We start from the raw sequence: 17,819 nt of genomic DNA, 5'->3' as shown, positions 1-17,819 counted from the left end.
CATAAAGAACTAGTTCTGAGTACCAAAATTATAGGACATGGCTGATGCTATCTGTGTTTATGATTTTGAAAGGGTTACATATGAATCTCAGAAGCCTAGCCTGTTTTGGAGTAATTCCAGTGCATATATGTTGCAAAAGAATCCTGCAGAGTAACTCTATTCATGCTGAAGACAGATTGTGGGTGATGTCTGGCTATCTGGTTAAGCAAGCATTATCATTCCCTGGACTATTCCCTATCACTCAACCTTCACAGGTGGAATAAAAGTTGCTTCATTGCAACTCTAAGAGTCTCCTACAAGCCTCTAGTTCTCTCTGGGAAAATAGAGCCACCCAGTGGTAATACGGAAACCCAAAAATTTGCAGAACACCTCTCCTTGTTCTCCATAGTTGTTTTTTTCTGGCTAGATTTCTACATGATATATTATAATGTTTTAATGCTCTGTTTCTTTTCCCAGTCTCGAAGAAACCTCTTCCTCCAACTCCAGATAATAACTGGGTGAGCACATTAAATGGGGAATGTACAGGGATGAGACAGAATATTGCCAACATTCAAAACAAAATGGCTGAAGCTCAGTTTTGAAATGTCATGTCAGATTTTGCATTTCAGATGTTACTTAAGTATTTTTGATTACTTAGTCCTATATTTATAGAATTTCTGTTCAAAGATTTCCATAAGATTAGCATATCTTCAAAAGAAAAGATAGATTGTGGTCAGTTTGTTTCTTAAATTTCGTCGTCAGTGGTATTTTAGCAAGGTCTTTCTCAAATGAAGTAACAATCTTGAATTCAGAAAGCAAACCAAAGTGTGCTGTTTATATACTGTCCCGTAGCATTTAAAACACCCTCTGGGTGGTTTACAATTTAATTCTGCAGGCTGCACATCCGACCCCACCTCCCACACAAGCTGGGTACTCAATTTACTGACCTCAGAATAATAGAAGGCTAAGTGAACCTTGAGCTACCTGAGCCCCTTGGGATCAAACACAGGTCTGGATCAGAGTCTTGACTGCAGCATGGAATTTAACTACTGCACCATCATTTCTTCTTTCCCTTTACAGCTTGCAAGAGTAGCATTTTGTAACACTCATATCCCAAATTAGTTTAAATATTATATGGGGGCAAAGGATTCAAATCTACAAATGTGCATATACTGTACATGGGCAGTGGATTGAAATGGGTGCATTTTAGATATGATGTCATGTAACAGGAATACAGTATATTTCTATATACGTATGCAGAACCCTAGAAAACTATACATTGACATGAAACAGGTGTAGAAAGAGTTTAGAAATCTGACAAATGGATGTAATCTGTTTGGCAGTCACAATTAGAGTAGGTCAATGATTTGTGTTATTTTACTATTCAGCAGATGATTCAATAGCTCTACTCTGATTGGGTCTAGCAAATGGATATACACCATTGTGTAAATAGTTGTATTTTCTAAGAAGAGCTATGCAGGATCAAACCAAATAGCTCTGTAGTTTGGCATTTTATTCACTACCAGATACCCATGAGAAAGTCTTCATAAGAACATAAGTGTAACAGCACATACACACACCCTGCGTCTATTCCCCAACAACTGGTATAGAAAGGAATACTGCCAGAGATAAACCTCCTCTGAGTATGCTCTACATAGAAAACCCTCGAAAGGGTAATCATAAATCAAAATTTACTTGACAGTGTGCAATTATTTTATATAATATATAAAGCCATAATGAACAGCCCTCATGTCTTATATTCAAACTCTCATTCTTTGGTTTCTTTTTCTTCTGTTTTTGGTGCTTTGCACAGAAATTGCAACTAGATTCCAAGGAAACTCCATTACAAGTAATTGCTATTTATGACTACAGTGCCCAAAATCCACAGGAGCTAACATTACGGTGCAATGAGGAATATTATGTCATAAATAATTCAGAGATCCACTGGTGGTTGGTTCGAGATAAGAATGGGTAGGCATCTTTTATGAATGCTGAGTTTCTTTAAACATTTATTCAAATTTTAATAACAACCCTTCTTAAAAAGCAACACAGTTTTCTCATATGTACAGCTTCTTACTCACTTTGCTTTGGTACCTCATCTAGAACTGATTTCAGATGAATGTGTAATTTATTAAATACACACTTTGAGACAGATGCAGCTCTTGAATATATTCTCAAATCAAATTTTAGTTTGTAAATTACAACTGTAATATGTGAACAGATTTATCATCTGTGTTCTGTAATCACTGGTACGAACTTCCCAGTGTTGCTGTTGACAATCGAAATGGAAATGATGATGTATGCTTTTTCTGGAAAACATTTCTCATATGCTAATATCAAGGCATCTTATTTTTAACAGTCATGAAGGATATGTGCCAAGCAGCTACGTGGCAGAAAAATCACCAGCAAATCTGCAAATATATGAGTAAGATTGCTTTGTTCTCTGGGGTTCGTTGAAAGGTGTAGGAACAAAGCAAACAGCTTATGGGACTTGCTGTCAAGTTGGACTTAAGTCGCACTGGCAACTTGACTGAGACTCAACTCAGTTTCTCCCCCCCCCAATGACTCAGACTTGGATCACATCTTTTAACCTACCCACCCCTCTTTTTTTCCTGGGGAAAACAAACTTGTTTTTAATAGGGACTTGGGATTGGGCCTTGAGACTTGGTACCAAAAACCCGGACTCAGGCTTGGATTCAGGATTCAGACCCAAAGACCTGCTAACATCCCTGGAAATTTTGATAATTAAAGACTTCCATTTACTCTCCCACAGGTAGCCTCATTTGTGAATAAAGAATGAGGATGTTTTTAATTAATGAAAATCTCTCTTGCCAGCAATGTTTTAAAGACTTCCTCCTGATGACAGCATGCTTCCACAGGTGTAACTTATGCAAGCAAATGTTGTGCTTTGTGCAATTCATTTCAAATTCTGTTTTCAGAAATGAACTTGATAGTGTTACAGAATTAAGGAAAAAATATATAAAGCATTCAAAGCAGAAAATATTTTAAGATGGCTCTAATCATCACATAGTTATGACTGATATCCATGCTAACTCCCCCATGGAAACAAATGCTGGAGACGTTCTCCCTTTTTTGGCAACCTTTTTTTTTTTTACTACAGCTGTTATTTTACTACAGCTGTTATTGCTGTTGCAATTTTTCCTCTCTGTTCTGCCACCTCCCAAAAGTATGTACAGTAGTTTCTGGTTATTCCTTTTACCCAGCTGGGCAATGTGCAGTAGCAACTGTGGGGTGTAAATTGTAGTTATCTCCCCTGCATGCCAAACAAGACTAGCTTTTGGTGTAACAAATCTGATCCTGGAAATATTTTCTGAAGGGAAGCTTTGGGGAGGGCAGATTTAACTTACATAGTGATTTTCTATGTAAGGTAATGCAGTTAATGCATTTAGTTTCCTTACAAATCCAAATAGAAGTAAGAATTTATTCTGTTTTCTATACTGAATGAATGAATGAGCTTTATTATTGTCACTGACCAGCAGATATATCAAGATACTGTATAACACAAAAATACAATGAAAAATAGCATAAAGTAGCAATATAATATCATATATACACAATCTGTTACAATGTAACTAAATTAGATAGAGCCTCCTTAGATTCACTGGGTTGAGGAGTTCAGTAAAAAAATTTAGTAACTCTGTTTTCTATAGTGAGATTGTCTCCCCCCTCCCTTTTGATAGTTTGCTTTGTTTATTTCTACAGTAGTTTAAAAAAATTATCTTACATTGTTCAGTAAAGACAGATTTTCATTTCCTGACATTAAAGTCTATATATGCCTACCTTTCAAAAAGCAGGGAAATTCCCCCCCCCCAAAAAGGTTTAAAGCAAAAAGCTGTGGTTAAAACTATATCCTAAAGAGTAAAGAAATGTAGATGATAAATCAATGCCCAAATCAAGTACATTGATGCACTACTTTTTTCAAACTGTATCTTCCATTTCAAGTATAAAGATGGAGTAAGCTCCACTCTTTCATTTCTTAAAAAAAGAAAAACAATCTGTTTCCCAAGTCTGCTTACACCATGAGCCTTCCTCCTTCTAAATATGAATGCACTGGATTGGATAAGCAATGGCTGTATAACTGTGGATAGGACTATGCTGTAAATCTGCTGTTTCTAGATGGTGATACACTAAGATATCTTACCATTAAAATGAGCAGCAGATTTCAGATTTCATTCCTATGGCAAAGTGAAAAGACCAGCAGTTTTAATTGAGCAACAGCATTCATGGAAAAAAACCTATGCTTTTCATGCAAAGAAAGAAAGAAAGAAAGAAAGAATGATTTATGTTAAAAACCTTGAGTTTCATGCAGTAGAGGCTTTCTGTGCAAAAAAACAAAACACCCTACTTTCCATGATTTTTTTTGTAAAAAAAAAAGTAGAAAAAATTCACAAATGCTGTCAATCTCAGGCAGCAAGGTGAACAACAGCAAAATTAATGAAGATTTATATTCTGGATTAACACAATCAAAGCCTGTGATTCATTTCACCTCTTCTACAACACTAATGATGTTTTAGATAAGGATGGCTGGCCAGTGGGATTTTGGTGTGGTGTTCACTTGGAGTAGAAGTTAAGGTACAAAAAGAATTTGTCAATTTACTTTTGTTGAGTAATATGGATTCATTGTGGTCTGAATTTCTTATTTAAATTATCATTTAACTGCAGCTTTTTTCCTTTTAACAAAAACTTTTCTCTTTTAGAGATATTGTCTGATTAATTAGTTTCATTGTCATGAGCATATAAAGGCAGTGGCCATCCCAAGTCTCTATTGTAGACATGCCTATCATGGTCATGAGCAGGCAGTTCAATTTTGCACTGAAAACTCTCAATCTCTTGATTTGTAATGGCTAACATAAATCTGAGTTCATTGTCATATTTCACAAATTAATTTTTCCTAGATCCAGTTTCATTTCTGTGCATTACAATTTAGAGTAAGGAGATGTACTGTAAATTATAATGACCCCAAAGCCAAGAAGATTAGAGCTAAGTTTTAGACATCCTAGCCTTAACTCTTTGATCGTTACAGGTGGTACAACAAAAATATCAGCAGAAGCAAGGCAGAAACACTGCTCAAAGAAGAGGTAGGGTAAATCCTTTTAGGTGATAATCACCTTTTATTTTACGTGAGCATGCGTGCTTGGTTGTTTGCAAGTTAAAATATGAGCAAAACCATTTTGCATCATTGTCTGTAACTCCTGGAAGACATAATGCTGTCAAAGCATGAGGTATGTGTTCTAAACCAAGCCAGCTGAAACTGAAGTGGAGATGTGTAGCAGGATGTCAATGGTGTCAGTACAACCATTTGCCTTCCTGATTCTGCAACCGTCACTGTGCCACTGTTTGTTGTCTCTGATTTTTTCTGGCTTTTTGGCTTGATGCTACCATGTTTCCTTGAAATTAAGACAGGGTCTTATATTAATTTTTGCTTCAGATAATGCATTAGGGCTTATTTTCAGGGGATTTTCCCCCCATGTACAACAATCTACATTTATTCAAATACAGTCCTGTCATTTTCTTCTGGTTGCTGCACAGTGGTGGAGGGTGGCGGGGTTTCACTTAACTGGGGCTTATTTTTGGGGTAGGGCTTATATTATGAGCATCCTGAAAAATCATACTAGGGCTTATTTTCAGGTTAGGTCTTATTTTGGGGGAAACAGGGTATCTGTTTGGGGGCAAGGCCAGAGATCAGTGATGCAGCAGATGCTACAGGACCTTCTCCCTGCTAATGTACAATGTAAACTTGAATGCATTTTATTCAAGTGTGGAAGGCAGTGGCCAAGTGACAGATGCCTGCTGAGTCCAAGTGTCTGGGCAATGGCAAATCCTTGGTTTCTCTCCTTGGAATTTTTTTATCTTTAAGTCAGATCTGCATTGAACACCTTCAAGAGGAGGTGGCTACCTTTCTACTGGGGAACTCCCCTCTGTCAGGGAGGGCATGGGCCTCTGTATGAACTTCATTCTCAAAGTTAATTATTTATTACAGACACAAGGGATGGCAAAGTGAAGCAGGAATGTAAGATTTCAAAACTACTTTTCCTGTCTTCTCATATGAATCATGTCTAGTAAGATATGATAGATTACATTATCTTCCAATTGTCTGCAGGGTAAAGAAGGGGCCTTTATGGTGAGAGATTCAAGGCAACCTGGCATGTATACTGTCTCAGTCTTCACAAAAGCTCTCAGGTCGGAACAAAAGCTTGTATCGATTCACTTATTTGATATAATTGTTATAAATGTTTTCTACGCAAAACAGTACTTCTTTCTAAGACATTTAAATAAGTTGTTATATGAATGAAACCATCACTATACAGTGTGTGTACTCCTTCCTTCCTTCCTTCCTTCCTTCCTTCCTTCCTTCCTTCCTTCCTTCCTTCCTTCGTTTTTCTTTCTTTCTTTCTTTCTTTCTTTCTTTCTTTCTTAAGGATGCACTCGTATATAAAATATATTTGCAAACAAGCAATTGTTATGCTTGTTTGCACCCTTTTCACTTAATTTTATTTAGAGTGGAAAGCTAAAGTGAATTTATTCAGTGATCCACATACTCAGATAAACTAATTTAAAATTGTTAACCTGACCAATATAAGTGTATATGATAATACAGTGGTGCCTCGCACAACGATGTTAATTGGTTCCAAAAAATTCATCGCTGTGTGAAACATCGTTCTGCGAAACACCATTTCCCATAGAGATGCATTGAAAACCGGTTAATCCGTTCCAGTTGGAACGGATTGCCATCGTTCAGTGAAAATCCCCATAGGAAACATCGTTGAGTGAAACAATGTTTCCTATATTGGAATGTATTGAAGCCGACTCAATACATTTCAATGGCATTCCGATGTCTCTTTTCCCTCATTTAAAAGTGCCTTAAACTGTTAGGAAACTGTTTTAAATGCTTGGCATCGATAGTCCAGCTTGTGAAAGGCATGCAAACTTAATTTGGTGTTGTTCTGAGTCTTTGTTCATTTTTGCTGATTTTTTGTTTTCTCCAATACATTTCAATGAGGAAAAATAAAAAAATCAGCAAAAATGAACGAAGACTCAGAACAACACCAAATTAAGTTTGCATGCCTTTCACAAGCTGGACTATCGATGCCAAGCATTTAAAACAGTTTCCTAACAGTTTAAGACACTTTAAAATGAGGGGATAGGGACATCGTTATGTGAAAATCCCCCATAGGAAACATCGCTGTGTGAGGCAGCAACTTGATCAGAAAAAGACATCGTTATGTGAATTCATTGTTGTGTGAGGCACTCGTTGTGCGAGGCACCACTGTATATGATAATGCATTCACAACCCTCGTTTGCCACATTAGATAAATTTAGAAGAGGTAGCCATGTTAGTATGTGCAATCACATCAAGCAAAAACAAAAGATTTTTTTTTAAAAAAGGACAAAAGCATTGTGGCATCTAAAAGACTATTGTATTTTAATGTAAAGTTTCATGGACCTTATTAGCAAACTTTGTCCAAATATGAGGTGGAAAATAGGAATTTCCACCTCATATGTCTGGCAAAGTGGGTTAAAAAGGTCCAAGAAAGCCTACATTAAAATATGTTATTCTTCTAGGTGCTGCAACATTTTTGTCCTTTTAAAAATATATTTTGTTTTTGCCTGATATTGTGTTGATTTTTTGCTTTTTTCCAAACAGGTTTTTAGAAAGAGACCTTCCATTTTACCCAAGGGTACTCATTTCTCTGGGCTTATAATATACCCTGTTTCAAATGCCTTTTAGTGATTTTTTCATGTCAATTCATTTTTATTTGGGTGAATCAGTCATCCATAAAACCTTTGATTTATTAAAAATAATAATTCTTATTATCTACTTTCATTTACAATTATATTTTGAAGAACCACAAAGCAATGAAGTTAAAAGATTATCATGATTTTAAGAAGACTGTTTTACTTTCTTCACAAGTTTGCCAAATTTGGACCAACAGTTTATAGTTCATCACTCACTATTCATGACAGCTAGTTGGCAACTTACTGGAGTTTTTGCTGCTGTACGTTCTTTTGAAAAGAATATTTTTGTGTTGGTTTTTAGCAGCAATGACAATAACCCTGTTATAAAGCATTATCACATCAAAGAGACGAGTGACAATCCCAAGAAGTACTATGTGGCAGAGAAGCATGTTTTTAACTGCATCCCAGAACTGATCAACTATCACCAGCACAATTCAGGAGGTAAGGCCAGAACAAGAGTTTTCTCTGGAGTAGTATCTGCTCTCTAAAAAAGAGTCTCTGTATCAATCCTGAGGACTAGGGCCTTAATCCACCTGATTCAATGATTGCTTGAAGAAAGAAAAAAGTGACTTGTGGTATATAAAGTGTTTTGAATTTTATTGCAGTGAATAAAAATGTTCAAAGAAGAAAAAAGCTAGCTTATTCCCCTGGATGTATGGATGCTCAAAATGACCATCACTGCAGAACACAATAAAAATTATTAGACACTGGCATTTCTTTTCTTTGCTCCAAGAAGAAAGCTGAGCCAGAAGCTAAACAGATAAGGTTTCTATAGCTTGTCAGCTTCTAAATTCCAGAAGCTGACAAAAGAGAATAAGAATTCACCAAGGGAAAATAACTCCTTTTGGCAAGAAAAGGGGAAAGGAGACCTATTCCTAAGAGAACAGTGTCAAAGTTATGGCTCAGTCACAGAGGCCCACATTCATCATTCAGCTACGCTTCCCAGACTTTCCTAGTGTGGGTAGATTCCAGGAAGGCTAAATATGCTGATGGCTGGGAGAAATCTTCCTGCCCTTCTAATAGGTGGCCAACACAAAGCCTTTCTTTAGTACCAATCTACCTATTTTCCACAAATAACCAAACTGCTGCAAAATGTTATTATTTTACTGAAAGTTGCTGCAAAAAAGTAAAAATAAAGTTCCGAACAGTTCAAAGAAATAGTTTCAAAAATCCAAAAAGCAGTAAATAAGTATTCAAAAGATATTGAGAAAAAGACAATTCCAGAACAATTTCTACAGATAATTAAAAAAGCTAGCTATCCTAAGATAATACTCACATTCAAGCAGAACTTCAACATGATTCCAGAACAAATCAGGTAGCAAAGCAGCATGTGAGCACAACATTCCCTTGAGAAAGACTAGACTAAACTAAGTAAAATCTCTTTTTCATTTTTATACCCATCATTCCCCCTTTTAGACCTTCCAAGGCAATTCACCAATCAGGCCTCAGGTTTCTCAGAATCTTCTTGAAGAGAGTAACTTCCCCAAAGTAACTTCACTCCCTCCACCTCCCTTCATTTTAGCTGAAACTAGTTTTGTTAATTCCTTCTCTTGCCAAAAGCAGTGAAGTGAGTCAAAAAGATCATAGCTGGTGGTACCTGGCTATTTAATGGTCCTCTTAGGACAAGAATGAAATCAATTTATGCCCCAGCTCTGACATGAGAGCTGTGACCAGTTTGTATATCTGTAAGTTTTTTATGAATGCTAATTTCTGCTGCACACTTAATGCTTCTTCCACCTTTCAGGTATAAAACATGGAAGCATTGCTGTTATAATTTTAGTACAATAGAACATCCCTTTACCATTTGGTAACTGGTGAGGAGCTTTTAGTTTATCTTTAAGCATTCTGTATGTTGGAGACTCTTGGATTTTATTGTACTTGTCTATTGCGTTTCCTGCATTTGTGTTTGTTTATTTTTCCACATTGCCTGCATATTGTAATACAATGGCTATATAAATATTGTAAATAAATACATAAATGGATAGATAACTCCTAGATGTTTACATAGATGGGCATGCTGCTTATATGATTTCATGGCAATGAAATTTCATAGAACGTCCTTGGGAATTCAGATGGGTAGGGTAGCAAATAACTATTTTATACCTAATAACAGCAGTTTTCTTGTATTAGGCATTGACAAGAATATAATTAGTTATTAAAAATCAGTATGTGAAATATAGCCATAACATAATCTACCTCCTCAATCTCCAGGTATCCTTGGCTAACTGGCCTCTCTCTTTTCCTAGACTTACTATGATCAGCATTCTTTCTTCCTTTTTCTTTCAATCCTCTATACTGTATTATTATTCTTCATAATACAGGTCTTGTTACTCGTTTGCGTTGTGCTGTTTCCTGTTGGAGAGAAAAGGCCCCTGTTACAGCTGGGCTAAGTTATGGTAAGGAGACTTGATGACTTGGATTTTACTACATTTATTCTTCACTTATGTTCACTTCACTTGGTCTCATTGTCTGAATGACGGCAGCAGGGGTGATTCAGTTACCTCGAACAATGAACAATACAACAATGAATGGGTCAAATAACAGAAATATAGTTGTGTTTTGGAGCAAAACTGAAGAAATGTCTTACAGCCCTTTAAAGATTAAGAAATGCAGTGAGGCATTCACTTTCTCATGAGAGGCCCTGGTCACATGAGGACAATGTTTTCGTTCTTCCAATACTTTCCATGCATCTGTTGTACGGAATTGTGGTCACATAGTTTATATCCTGGGATGAAAGTCCCAAGAACTTTTAGCCATATTGATTTATTTATTTTCTCCTATTTGAATTGTTATGGCCAGCTACACCATGGTACCACTTTATTTCCTCTCTTGCTTCAAGGGGCAATTTAGCCCCTTGATTTATATATATTATATAATATTATAAATGATATGATTTATATAAATATTATATTTATACGTATATAATATTTATCGATACATCAATACATAAGAAACAAGTCTCCCTCTAATGCGCATGAGTGCATGAGCGTGCTTGACTCCACCTCCCTCCGTACAGCTTTCCTTCTCCCCTGTGCACCCACAGCTAATGTTTCCAGCCTCTTTTGTCCCTATCACAATGGAACCCCATACAAGTTGGAACAGACTCACGCATGGGGTGTGTGAAATTAGAGCGAATATTGATCAGAAATATTCAGTGGGTTTCTGTTTAGGAAAGTGTCCCTCTGTTGCACTGACTGCCCCTGCAGAAATGCATTGCATACAGTGGAATGTGTGGGATATCCGCACAGCAGTACTGTCAATCATCCCCCCATGACATTGGCATGCCAATGTTTCAATGTATCTTCCCACAGGAAAGAAAAATATATTACTCGCCAGTAATGTAACGGCAGCACCACCCCGCCTCCCCCCTCCCCGGTGACATACTTTTACCAAAATATTGATGTATTGGACATGACATTTTTTTAAAAAAAAGTGTGCTGCAGTAAGGTTTGATTTTGAAAAGAAGCAGGACAGGTCGTGCACACAGGCAATCCTGGTAAGGAATGCACCGGTACAACAAAGGTACAAAATAACACAACCCTCAAGGCAATGGGGAAGTGTTCCACAGTTACACCGCTGGCCGGGAAAATGTCTCAGTCTTGACTCTGCATTGTGTGACCAGGAAAAAACAATACCAACATAACTGGTGGATAAATACATAACATTTCCCTCGTGTGACTAGAGCCTGACAAAGTTAGCTATGGGTATTCGTGAGGTGTTACAAAATGTTTTGTTGATATTACCAGTAAATGGGATCAATTAACGCTGCTCCCTAAATGCAAAACATAATTTTGTAAAGTTGGAAGAGACACAAACCCCACTTCTCTGGGGGCGTCAGCTGAATTATTTGGAATTTGGAGAGAATCTTATATGTATGCTCACAAAATGGTTGTCATGCAGTTTTCACAAAATGGCTGATGGAAATGTGAGAATGGTCACTTACAACATATCAATACTCAGGAGGCAGCAGAAGAGGCTAAAAGGAGAATGTCCTACCCAAAAGCATAAGAAGACAGCAAAAGAGGCCTTGAATTCCAGACTGGGGAAAAAAAAATCAAACCCACAGTCTTCTGGTCTGACATCCATTTCATAGAAAGTCAAATGATGAGACTCATAGAGATGTAACTTGACCAATACAAAGTAGAGATATAGTCTAAATCCAAATGCATAGATGGCTTGTGGTCGAGTCAGCAAGGTGAATTATTTTGACATTATTTTCAGCATTCCAGGGAAGTTAACAGTGTTGCCTATTACCTATTTCATAGAAACTGGTATTGTAGTCCACAGCAGGAGGTGCTCAATCTCCGACAACAAACTCTCAAGCATGATGCCTGATATCAAGACATTGCGTCCTCTATTATCTCCAAGAGAAATAACATATTGACTCTTGGGAAGCTTTTCAACAGAATGTTATGATTATGCTCTGGACTGGAAAATCCTGAATTACCAGACACATTTCATGATTGTCATCAATTAAAGAACTACATAATTAAGCTAAATCACTCTACATCTTTAAAACTGTAATTCTAGTTGTAGGATAGTGTAATCAGTCCAAAAGAACACTCACCCACACCCCATAAACAGAATTGAGAGAGTTGCACCTGCTTCTTTTTCCTAGGTAAATGGATGATTAATCCACAGGAACTGACATTTGAGCAGGAGATTGGTGTTGGCCAGTTTGGAGTGGTGCATCTTGGCTATTGGCTTGATCGGATGAAAGTGGCCATAAAGACTATTCGCCCAGGAGCAATGTCAGAAGAAGACTTTGTTGAGGAGGCCCAAGTCATGATGTAAGGATGACAAATACTTGTCAAAGGCTACAACACTATGTCAGGTCTAATGTTGGGGGATTTAGGGGTAGAGGAAGCTACCTTATATCCAGAAACAGGGAAAAAATACTTTTGGGGGCTATAGCTCCTAGATTATTCTTGCTGCTATGGACTGAACCTTGGACCTTTGGAACACAAGCAAGTGCTCTACCACTGAGCTACACGGCCCTTCCAACTCATATTTGCCATTCTTCAGACTGTGGCTCAAGGAGTTTGTTTTAGAATGCTAAGAATGTTTGGACAGAAAGAAATACTAAGAACATGTTCTCAACATTTTAAAAGGGATCAGAAGGTACATCACAATTTGAAAATACTTTACAATTTAAAAATAACCAAGAACATGAGTGAATATAAAAAGGCTTGGTTGCACTAGAACAGGGATGGGTAATCTGTAGCTTTTCAGATTTTATCAGACCACATCATGTCTGCCTACTTGCTGGGCTATCTAGAAATGGTGGGAGTTGGAGTCAAACAGTACAATGAGGACCACACATTACTTGTCCTTTTTAGATGCAAGTGATGTGTCATCCTCATTACTGCTGTGTAGGTCACTCCTGAATGGGAAGTGGTTGGTTTTGATGTCACTCATGCCAGCCTCAGTGGATACAAAGTGGATTAGTCAAAAATCTGAACTACACTTTCTGTATACGTAGTTCCCTTAGCTACTGTACTATGAACAACCACACCCTGCTGAACACATCCAGCCTCTTCTGGTTTTGTAAACTAAGCAAGTTTGGACCTGAGTAAACCCTAGATGGCTGGCCATAGGGAATACCAAGGATGTCAAGATAAGAGCTAGGAAAGTCTTCTGCCTGACACTCTTGGGAGCCAATGCTGCCAATTAGAGTCAATAATATTGGGAAATACAGACTAATGATCTGATTCAGTAAAAAGTAAGTTCTTTAGTTCCTGCAGAGAGCTATATCACAGTCTGCTGTACCAACAGTCCTATGGTTTAGAATCTGATACTTATTTTCTAACAAAGAGGAGGCTCATCTCACATATTTTTGTGGCCAAGTTTTGTTGGAGAACTAAAGGAATCAACGCAGCACTTATTCTGCACAGGGTTCTATTTTCTTTTTCTTCTAATTTTACCAAGTCTCTTGCTTTAACAGAAAATAAGGGAAATGCCTATAAAAGATTGATTATATGGTCAAGAATTTGTTTTTATTTTCAAGAAAGACACACGGTGGTAAGAAGAATGTAACATGATGTTCTCCAGGAGCTATGGCTCGTCATCTTTCATAATTTGTTTATATACCATTTCTGTGTCTGGCTTTCTTCCTTCATATTCATTTTCTTTCTGCTTTCTAACACATCCTGTTGAATACTGGACGTATATCAGTTTTTGCAAAGGACTATATAGAACAAGACTGATTTCTCCCTTTGTATCAACAGGAAGCTGTCTCACCCCAAATTAGTCCAGCTCCATGGGGTTTGCATGCAACAAGCTCCCATGTGCCTCGTGTTTGAGTTCATGGAAAATGGCTGCCTGTCTGATTACCTAAAGAGGCAGCGAGGGAGTTCCTCAAAGGAAGACCTGCTGGGAATGTGCCAAGATGTGTGTGAAGGAATGGCATATCTGGAGCAGGCATCTGTTATCCACAGAGACCTGGTATGTCTGGGTTGTGCCTGGGTCTGTTATAAGGAAATCAGCAAGTTTTCAAATGGGAAAAAGTGAAATTATCACTGTTTAAGATTATTAATTTTGAATGGTTGGGGTTGAATTGAACATTGTCTTGTTTCAGTCCATAGGTGAAAAATAATGGTTGTAGACTGGGTATCTGAGATATTAGCCAAAGGAAAAACCTTTCTATTATATACCTTCTAAGCTTTTTGATAATTGTGTTCTTGCCTGCTATTTTGTACTGTTTTTTTACCCTTGCGTTGCTACTTCTGTTTTTGCTTCCTTGATTAGCTACACATGACTGATCCTAGAGAAACACGGATTGTGTACAGAAGGGCATAATGCCACATTGCTTTTCAGACAGTGTCAGTATTCAGATATAGGTGCATGGTGATAACAGTGAAAGAAAACAAAACAGCTTTTAAGCAGTTTTTAAAAAAATCATAGATTGATCATTTTCATGAACCAGCCAGCCAAGAATCATACAGTGATGCTATCATGCTGGCTAGCCAATTAAGTTTGCCTAGGTGATTGTGTCATTGGGGTCAGACAGAGCCAACAGATGGAGGAGAGAGAAACATAAAGAGAGAAACACACACAGAGCTAGAGAGAATGTGCATAACATTGGAATTGTAAATGTAAATGAATAATTAAACAAATATGAAACTACTTTCAAAAAATATCTGAAATTTAAAATTTCCTTTGCCTTGTCTGAAGTGCTAATCAGGAAACTGCCCAAAGCTGAAACTAGCCTGACAAACAGACAGGCAGGATACATTCCTTTCAGCTTGCCTTAAAAGCAATGAGCAGCATAATATTCCCTGGATGTTTCCTGGTAGATTCCTCATGTGCTTCCCAACCACTGCTATGCTGTTTTAAGTTAGATGCAATTTTATTCTTGAATCACTGCATTACTATGATAAATCCCTTAATGCATTCTCTACACCACTGAGGCAAGTTGCTCTGTGTGAGTTCTTTGACTCCTTTCCATTGCCGTAGTGCCTCCTTTCCTTGCTCAGGTATCTTCAAACTTTAAGTGTGATCATGCAAGGCTCAGTTTCCTTTTCTACAGTATAATTTTAACATTTTAAATCTGTGTCTTGCCTGACCAAATCTTGTCTGGTTTGTCCACAATGCTATTTGATGCTTTGTTTACCCTGCTTATTAGTGACATCTGAATATCAGTAAAATACATTGATCCCCAACCTAGAAAAGTCCTCCTTTTATAATCTAATTTGCTTTTGTTTGACCACAGTTGTGCAACTGCTCAGTTATGGGCTCCTCTTTTATTCATTCATTTATATTGCTCTTTTTTTATACTCAAATTTCCCTTTTTCTGTGTATCTCAGCTGGTTACCACCATTTCCCACCCTCTGAGAAAGAGGGATTTTTATTCTTCCCACTGCCCCATCTCAGGACCAGACTTCTTTTTGAAGTTTTCCCATCCACCCCCTTCAGTAGGAAAACAAGACTTCAGACGTAAATAAGTGATGTGCTACATTCTGCATTGTGCAGTAGTTACTGTGTTTGGCTATGAGAATGGCCTCAGGAAAACCTGGCTCAAATCCTCATTGGGCCATGAAACTCATTAGATGAGCTTGGAAGCGTTATGCTCTCTCAGCCTGGCATACCTCACAAAAAGGGAAAAAAAAGTAGGAAAGAGAAGAGCAACAGCTTGTAATTTAGCTCTGAGTGTCAGTAGAAGTCAGTAGAACTCAGAACAGTCCCATTTTCATTTCCCCAACTTTATTCTGTTTCATCTCAAAATCTTCCTTTATCTGAGCATCTCAACTGGATTTCTTCCCCTCTCTAGCTTTCATTCCTCTGGCTACTTGACATTTTCAAAATAATTTTTCTTCTAATCAATCCCCATTTTCTCAATATAGATTTCTCTATGCACCTTGATGAGGGAGATCCCTCATTCTTCCTTGGAGTCTTGTTGCTGTGTTAAACTATAATTGAAGCAGGAATGAGTGATGTCCTACACCAGTGCCTCTCTTTCAGCAGGCATCACTGCATGCATATTTTTCTAAACCATTGGTTCCTAATCTTGGGTCCCCAGATGTTCTTGGCCTAAAACTCCCAGAACCCTTCACCACTAGCTGTGCTAGCCAGGATTTCTGGGATTTGTAGCCCAAGAACAGATGGAGCCTCAAGGTTAGGAACCATTGGTCTAAACTGACTGTGAGCAATATCCTGAGGATGTGTGAAACAGCAAGAAAAGGGGTGTGGCTATAGAACACACCTCTGAAAGGTAATTGAACAAGTGAATCCTCTTGGCAGAAAAACACAGTGTGGTAGGGATTTTCTACATTCCAGATCACACTATCGTGTGGGACTGTTGGTGGACTAGAGGAGGTGTGCATCAAAGAAAAGAAAGGAATTAAAACTTCTAGGACAGCTAGCAGGCAATGGGGCAAACCTAACCTCTTGTAGATGAAGCAGATGAAAGCAGGCAAAGAGGGGGAGCAAATGCACACAAAAAAGTCTTGTCTAAAAATGCCCTCTGTCTCTGCTTTCTCCACAGGCTGCTCGGAATTGTTTGGTGGGAGAATACCAAGTTGTCAAAGTATCGGATTTTGGAATGTCACGGTAACTTTAACCTTATATGCATCACTAACCATTGATTTGATGTTAAATTCCAGTTATATTGTTCTTTCCTTTTGAAATGCTACTGACACCAAACGTATTGTAACGACAAAAATCCTAACTTGATCTGGAGCTTATTCTTTCCTCCATTCTTGCTGTGACATCTTCTAACGCTTCCTTTCTTCTCCAATCACTTTAAAGAAGACAAACGTTTGCTGGGGGCATCGTTTTCTATTATTAGTAGAAATCACGTTATTTTGCTGCACTGTCATCTCCAGTCAAATAGATCTTCCAGGTTCTTGAAGAACGATAAAACTTACATTTTCTAGGTTCTCAAAGATCGATAAAACCTGTTCACGGAGACAGCAATGTGATGCATGTGAATACTAAAGGAAATTAAACCTTTCATGTATCACATTCATCAAATGGAGGGTTGGAGATACACCTTCTCATTGCCACTATTTCTCTGCTTAGCATCATCTGCTATTTTCCAAACATAATCTTACCATTCAGTAGCTAGATTCAATCTGTTATATTTCAAACAACACATGGGCACTTCATATTTGTTTTCTTGGAGAAACGATCCCACCCATCCCGCTCCCCAGAACTGACCAGGCCACTTAACAGGCTCTGCACAGCGCTCGGCTCCCATCATTGCTCCAATCTTGGAAGGAGCCTGGCTGGCCCTTCCCCTGCCTCCCCACAGAGCTGACCACACTGGCACGCTGGCAGGACAGAGAGTCTCCTCACTTTCATGTATCCATGAAAGCTCATACTGAAATACATACAGTCTTTAATCTCTCTCTCTCTCTCTCTCACTCTCTGTGTGCATGCGTGCGTGCGTGGTGCGCGCGCGTGTGTGTATGTATGTATAGGTCTCAATATGTGTGAGGTCAGAAAATGTTACTATACATAACTCATCACAGCTGGAAACATTTTAATGTTGGAGAGATATGACTGGTGAAGATTTTATTAAGATGTGAGAGATGTCACTGAGGAAGTCTTTCATGTTTGAGAAATTGGATATCAAAGCAATC

At 38.0% G+C, this 17,819-nt stretch overlaps 1 protein-coding gene and 1 long non-coding RNA gene across 3 annotated transcripts in view; one reads left to right on the top strand and one right to left on the bottom strand.

Moving 5' to 3' along the window:
• ITK (IL2 inducible T cell kinase) overlaps window positions 1–17,819 on the top strand; it is a 54,114-nt gene that overhangs the window by 26,523 nt on the left and 9,772 nt on the right. The window contains exons 5-14 of one of the 2 annotated variants that reach the window (XM_020813431.3): window positions 457–497; window positions 1,793–1,950; window positions 2,339–2,404; window positions 5,024–5,078; window positions 6,101–6,180; window positions 8,042–8,178; window positions 10,059–10,133; window positions 12,356–12,527; window positions 13,965–14,181; window positions 16,721–16,785. In XM_020813431.3, coding sequence (XP_020669090.3) covers window positions 457–497; window positions 1,793–1,950; window positions 2,339–2,404; window positions 5,024–5,078; window positions 6,101–6,180; window positions 8,042–8,178; window positions 10,059–10,133; window positions 12,356–12,527; window positions 13,965–14,181; window positions 16,721–16,785 — 1,066 coding nt within the window. Of the gene's footprint in view, window positions 1–456; window positions 498–1,792; window positions 1,951–2,338; window positions 2,405–5,023; window positions 5,079–6,100; window positions 6,181–8,038; window positions 8,179–10,058; window positions 10,134–12,355; window positions 12,528–13,964; window positions 14,182–16,720; window positions 16,786–17,819 lie in introns of both variants that reach the window. The other variant, XM_020813430.3, reaches the window with a different exon arrangement.
• On the bottom strand, window positions 9,975–17,043 carry LOC140704448 (uncharacterized). The gene is made up of 2 exons (XR_012083650.2): window positions 16,905–17,043; window positions 9,975–10,089 (listed from the first exon to the last, which is right to left on the bottom strand). It is a non-coding gene; the product is annotated as an uncharacterized LOC140704448 (long non-coding RNA).

The sequence above is a fragment of the Pogona vitticeps genome, chromosome 2 (genome assembly GCF_051106095.1).
Source record: "Pogona vitticeps strain Pit_001003342236 chromosome 2, PviZW2.1, whole genome shotgun sequence".
NCBI classification, from domain to species: Eukaryota; Metazoa; Chordata; class Lepidosauria; order Squamata; family Agamidae; genus Pogona; species Pogona vitticeps.
This window is presented reverse-complemented; position numbering and strand designations above follow the sequence as displayed.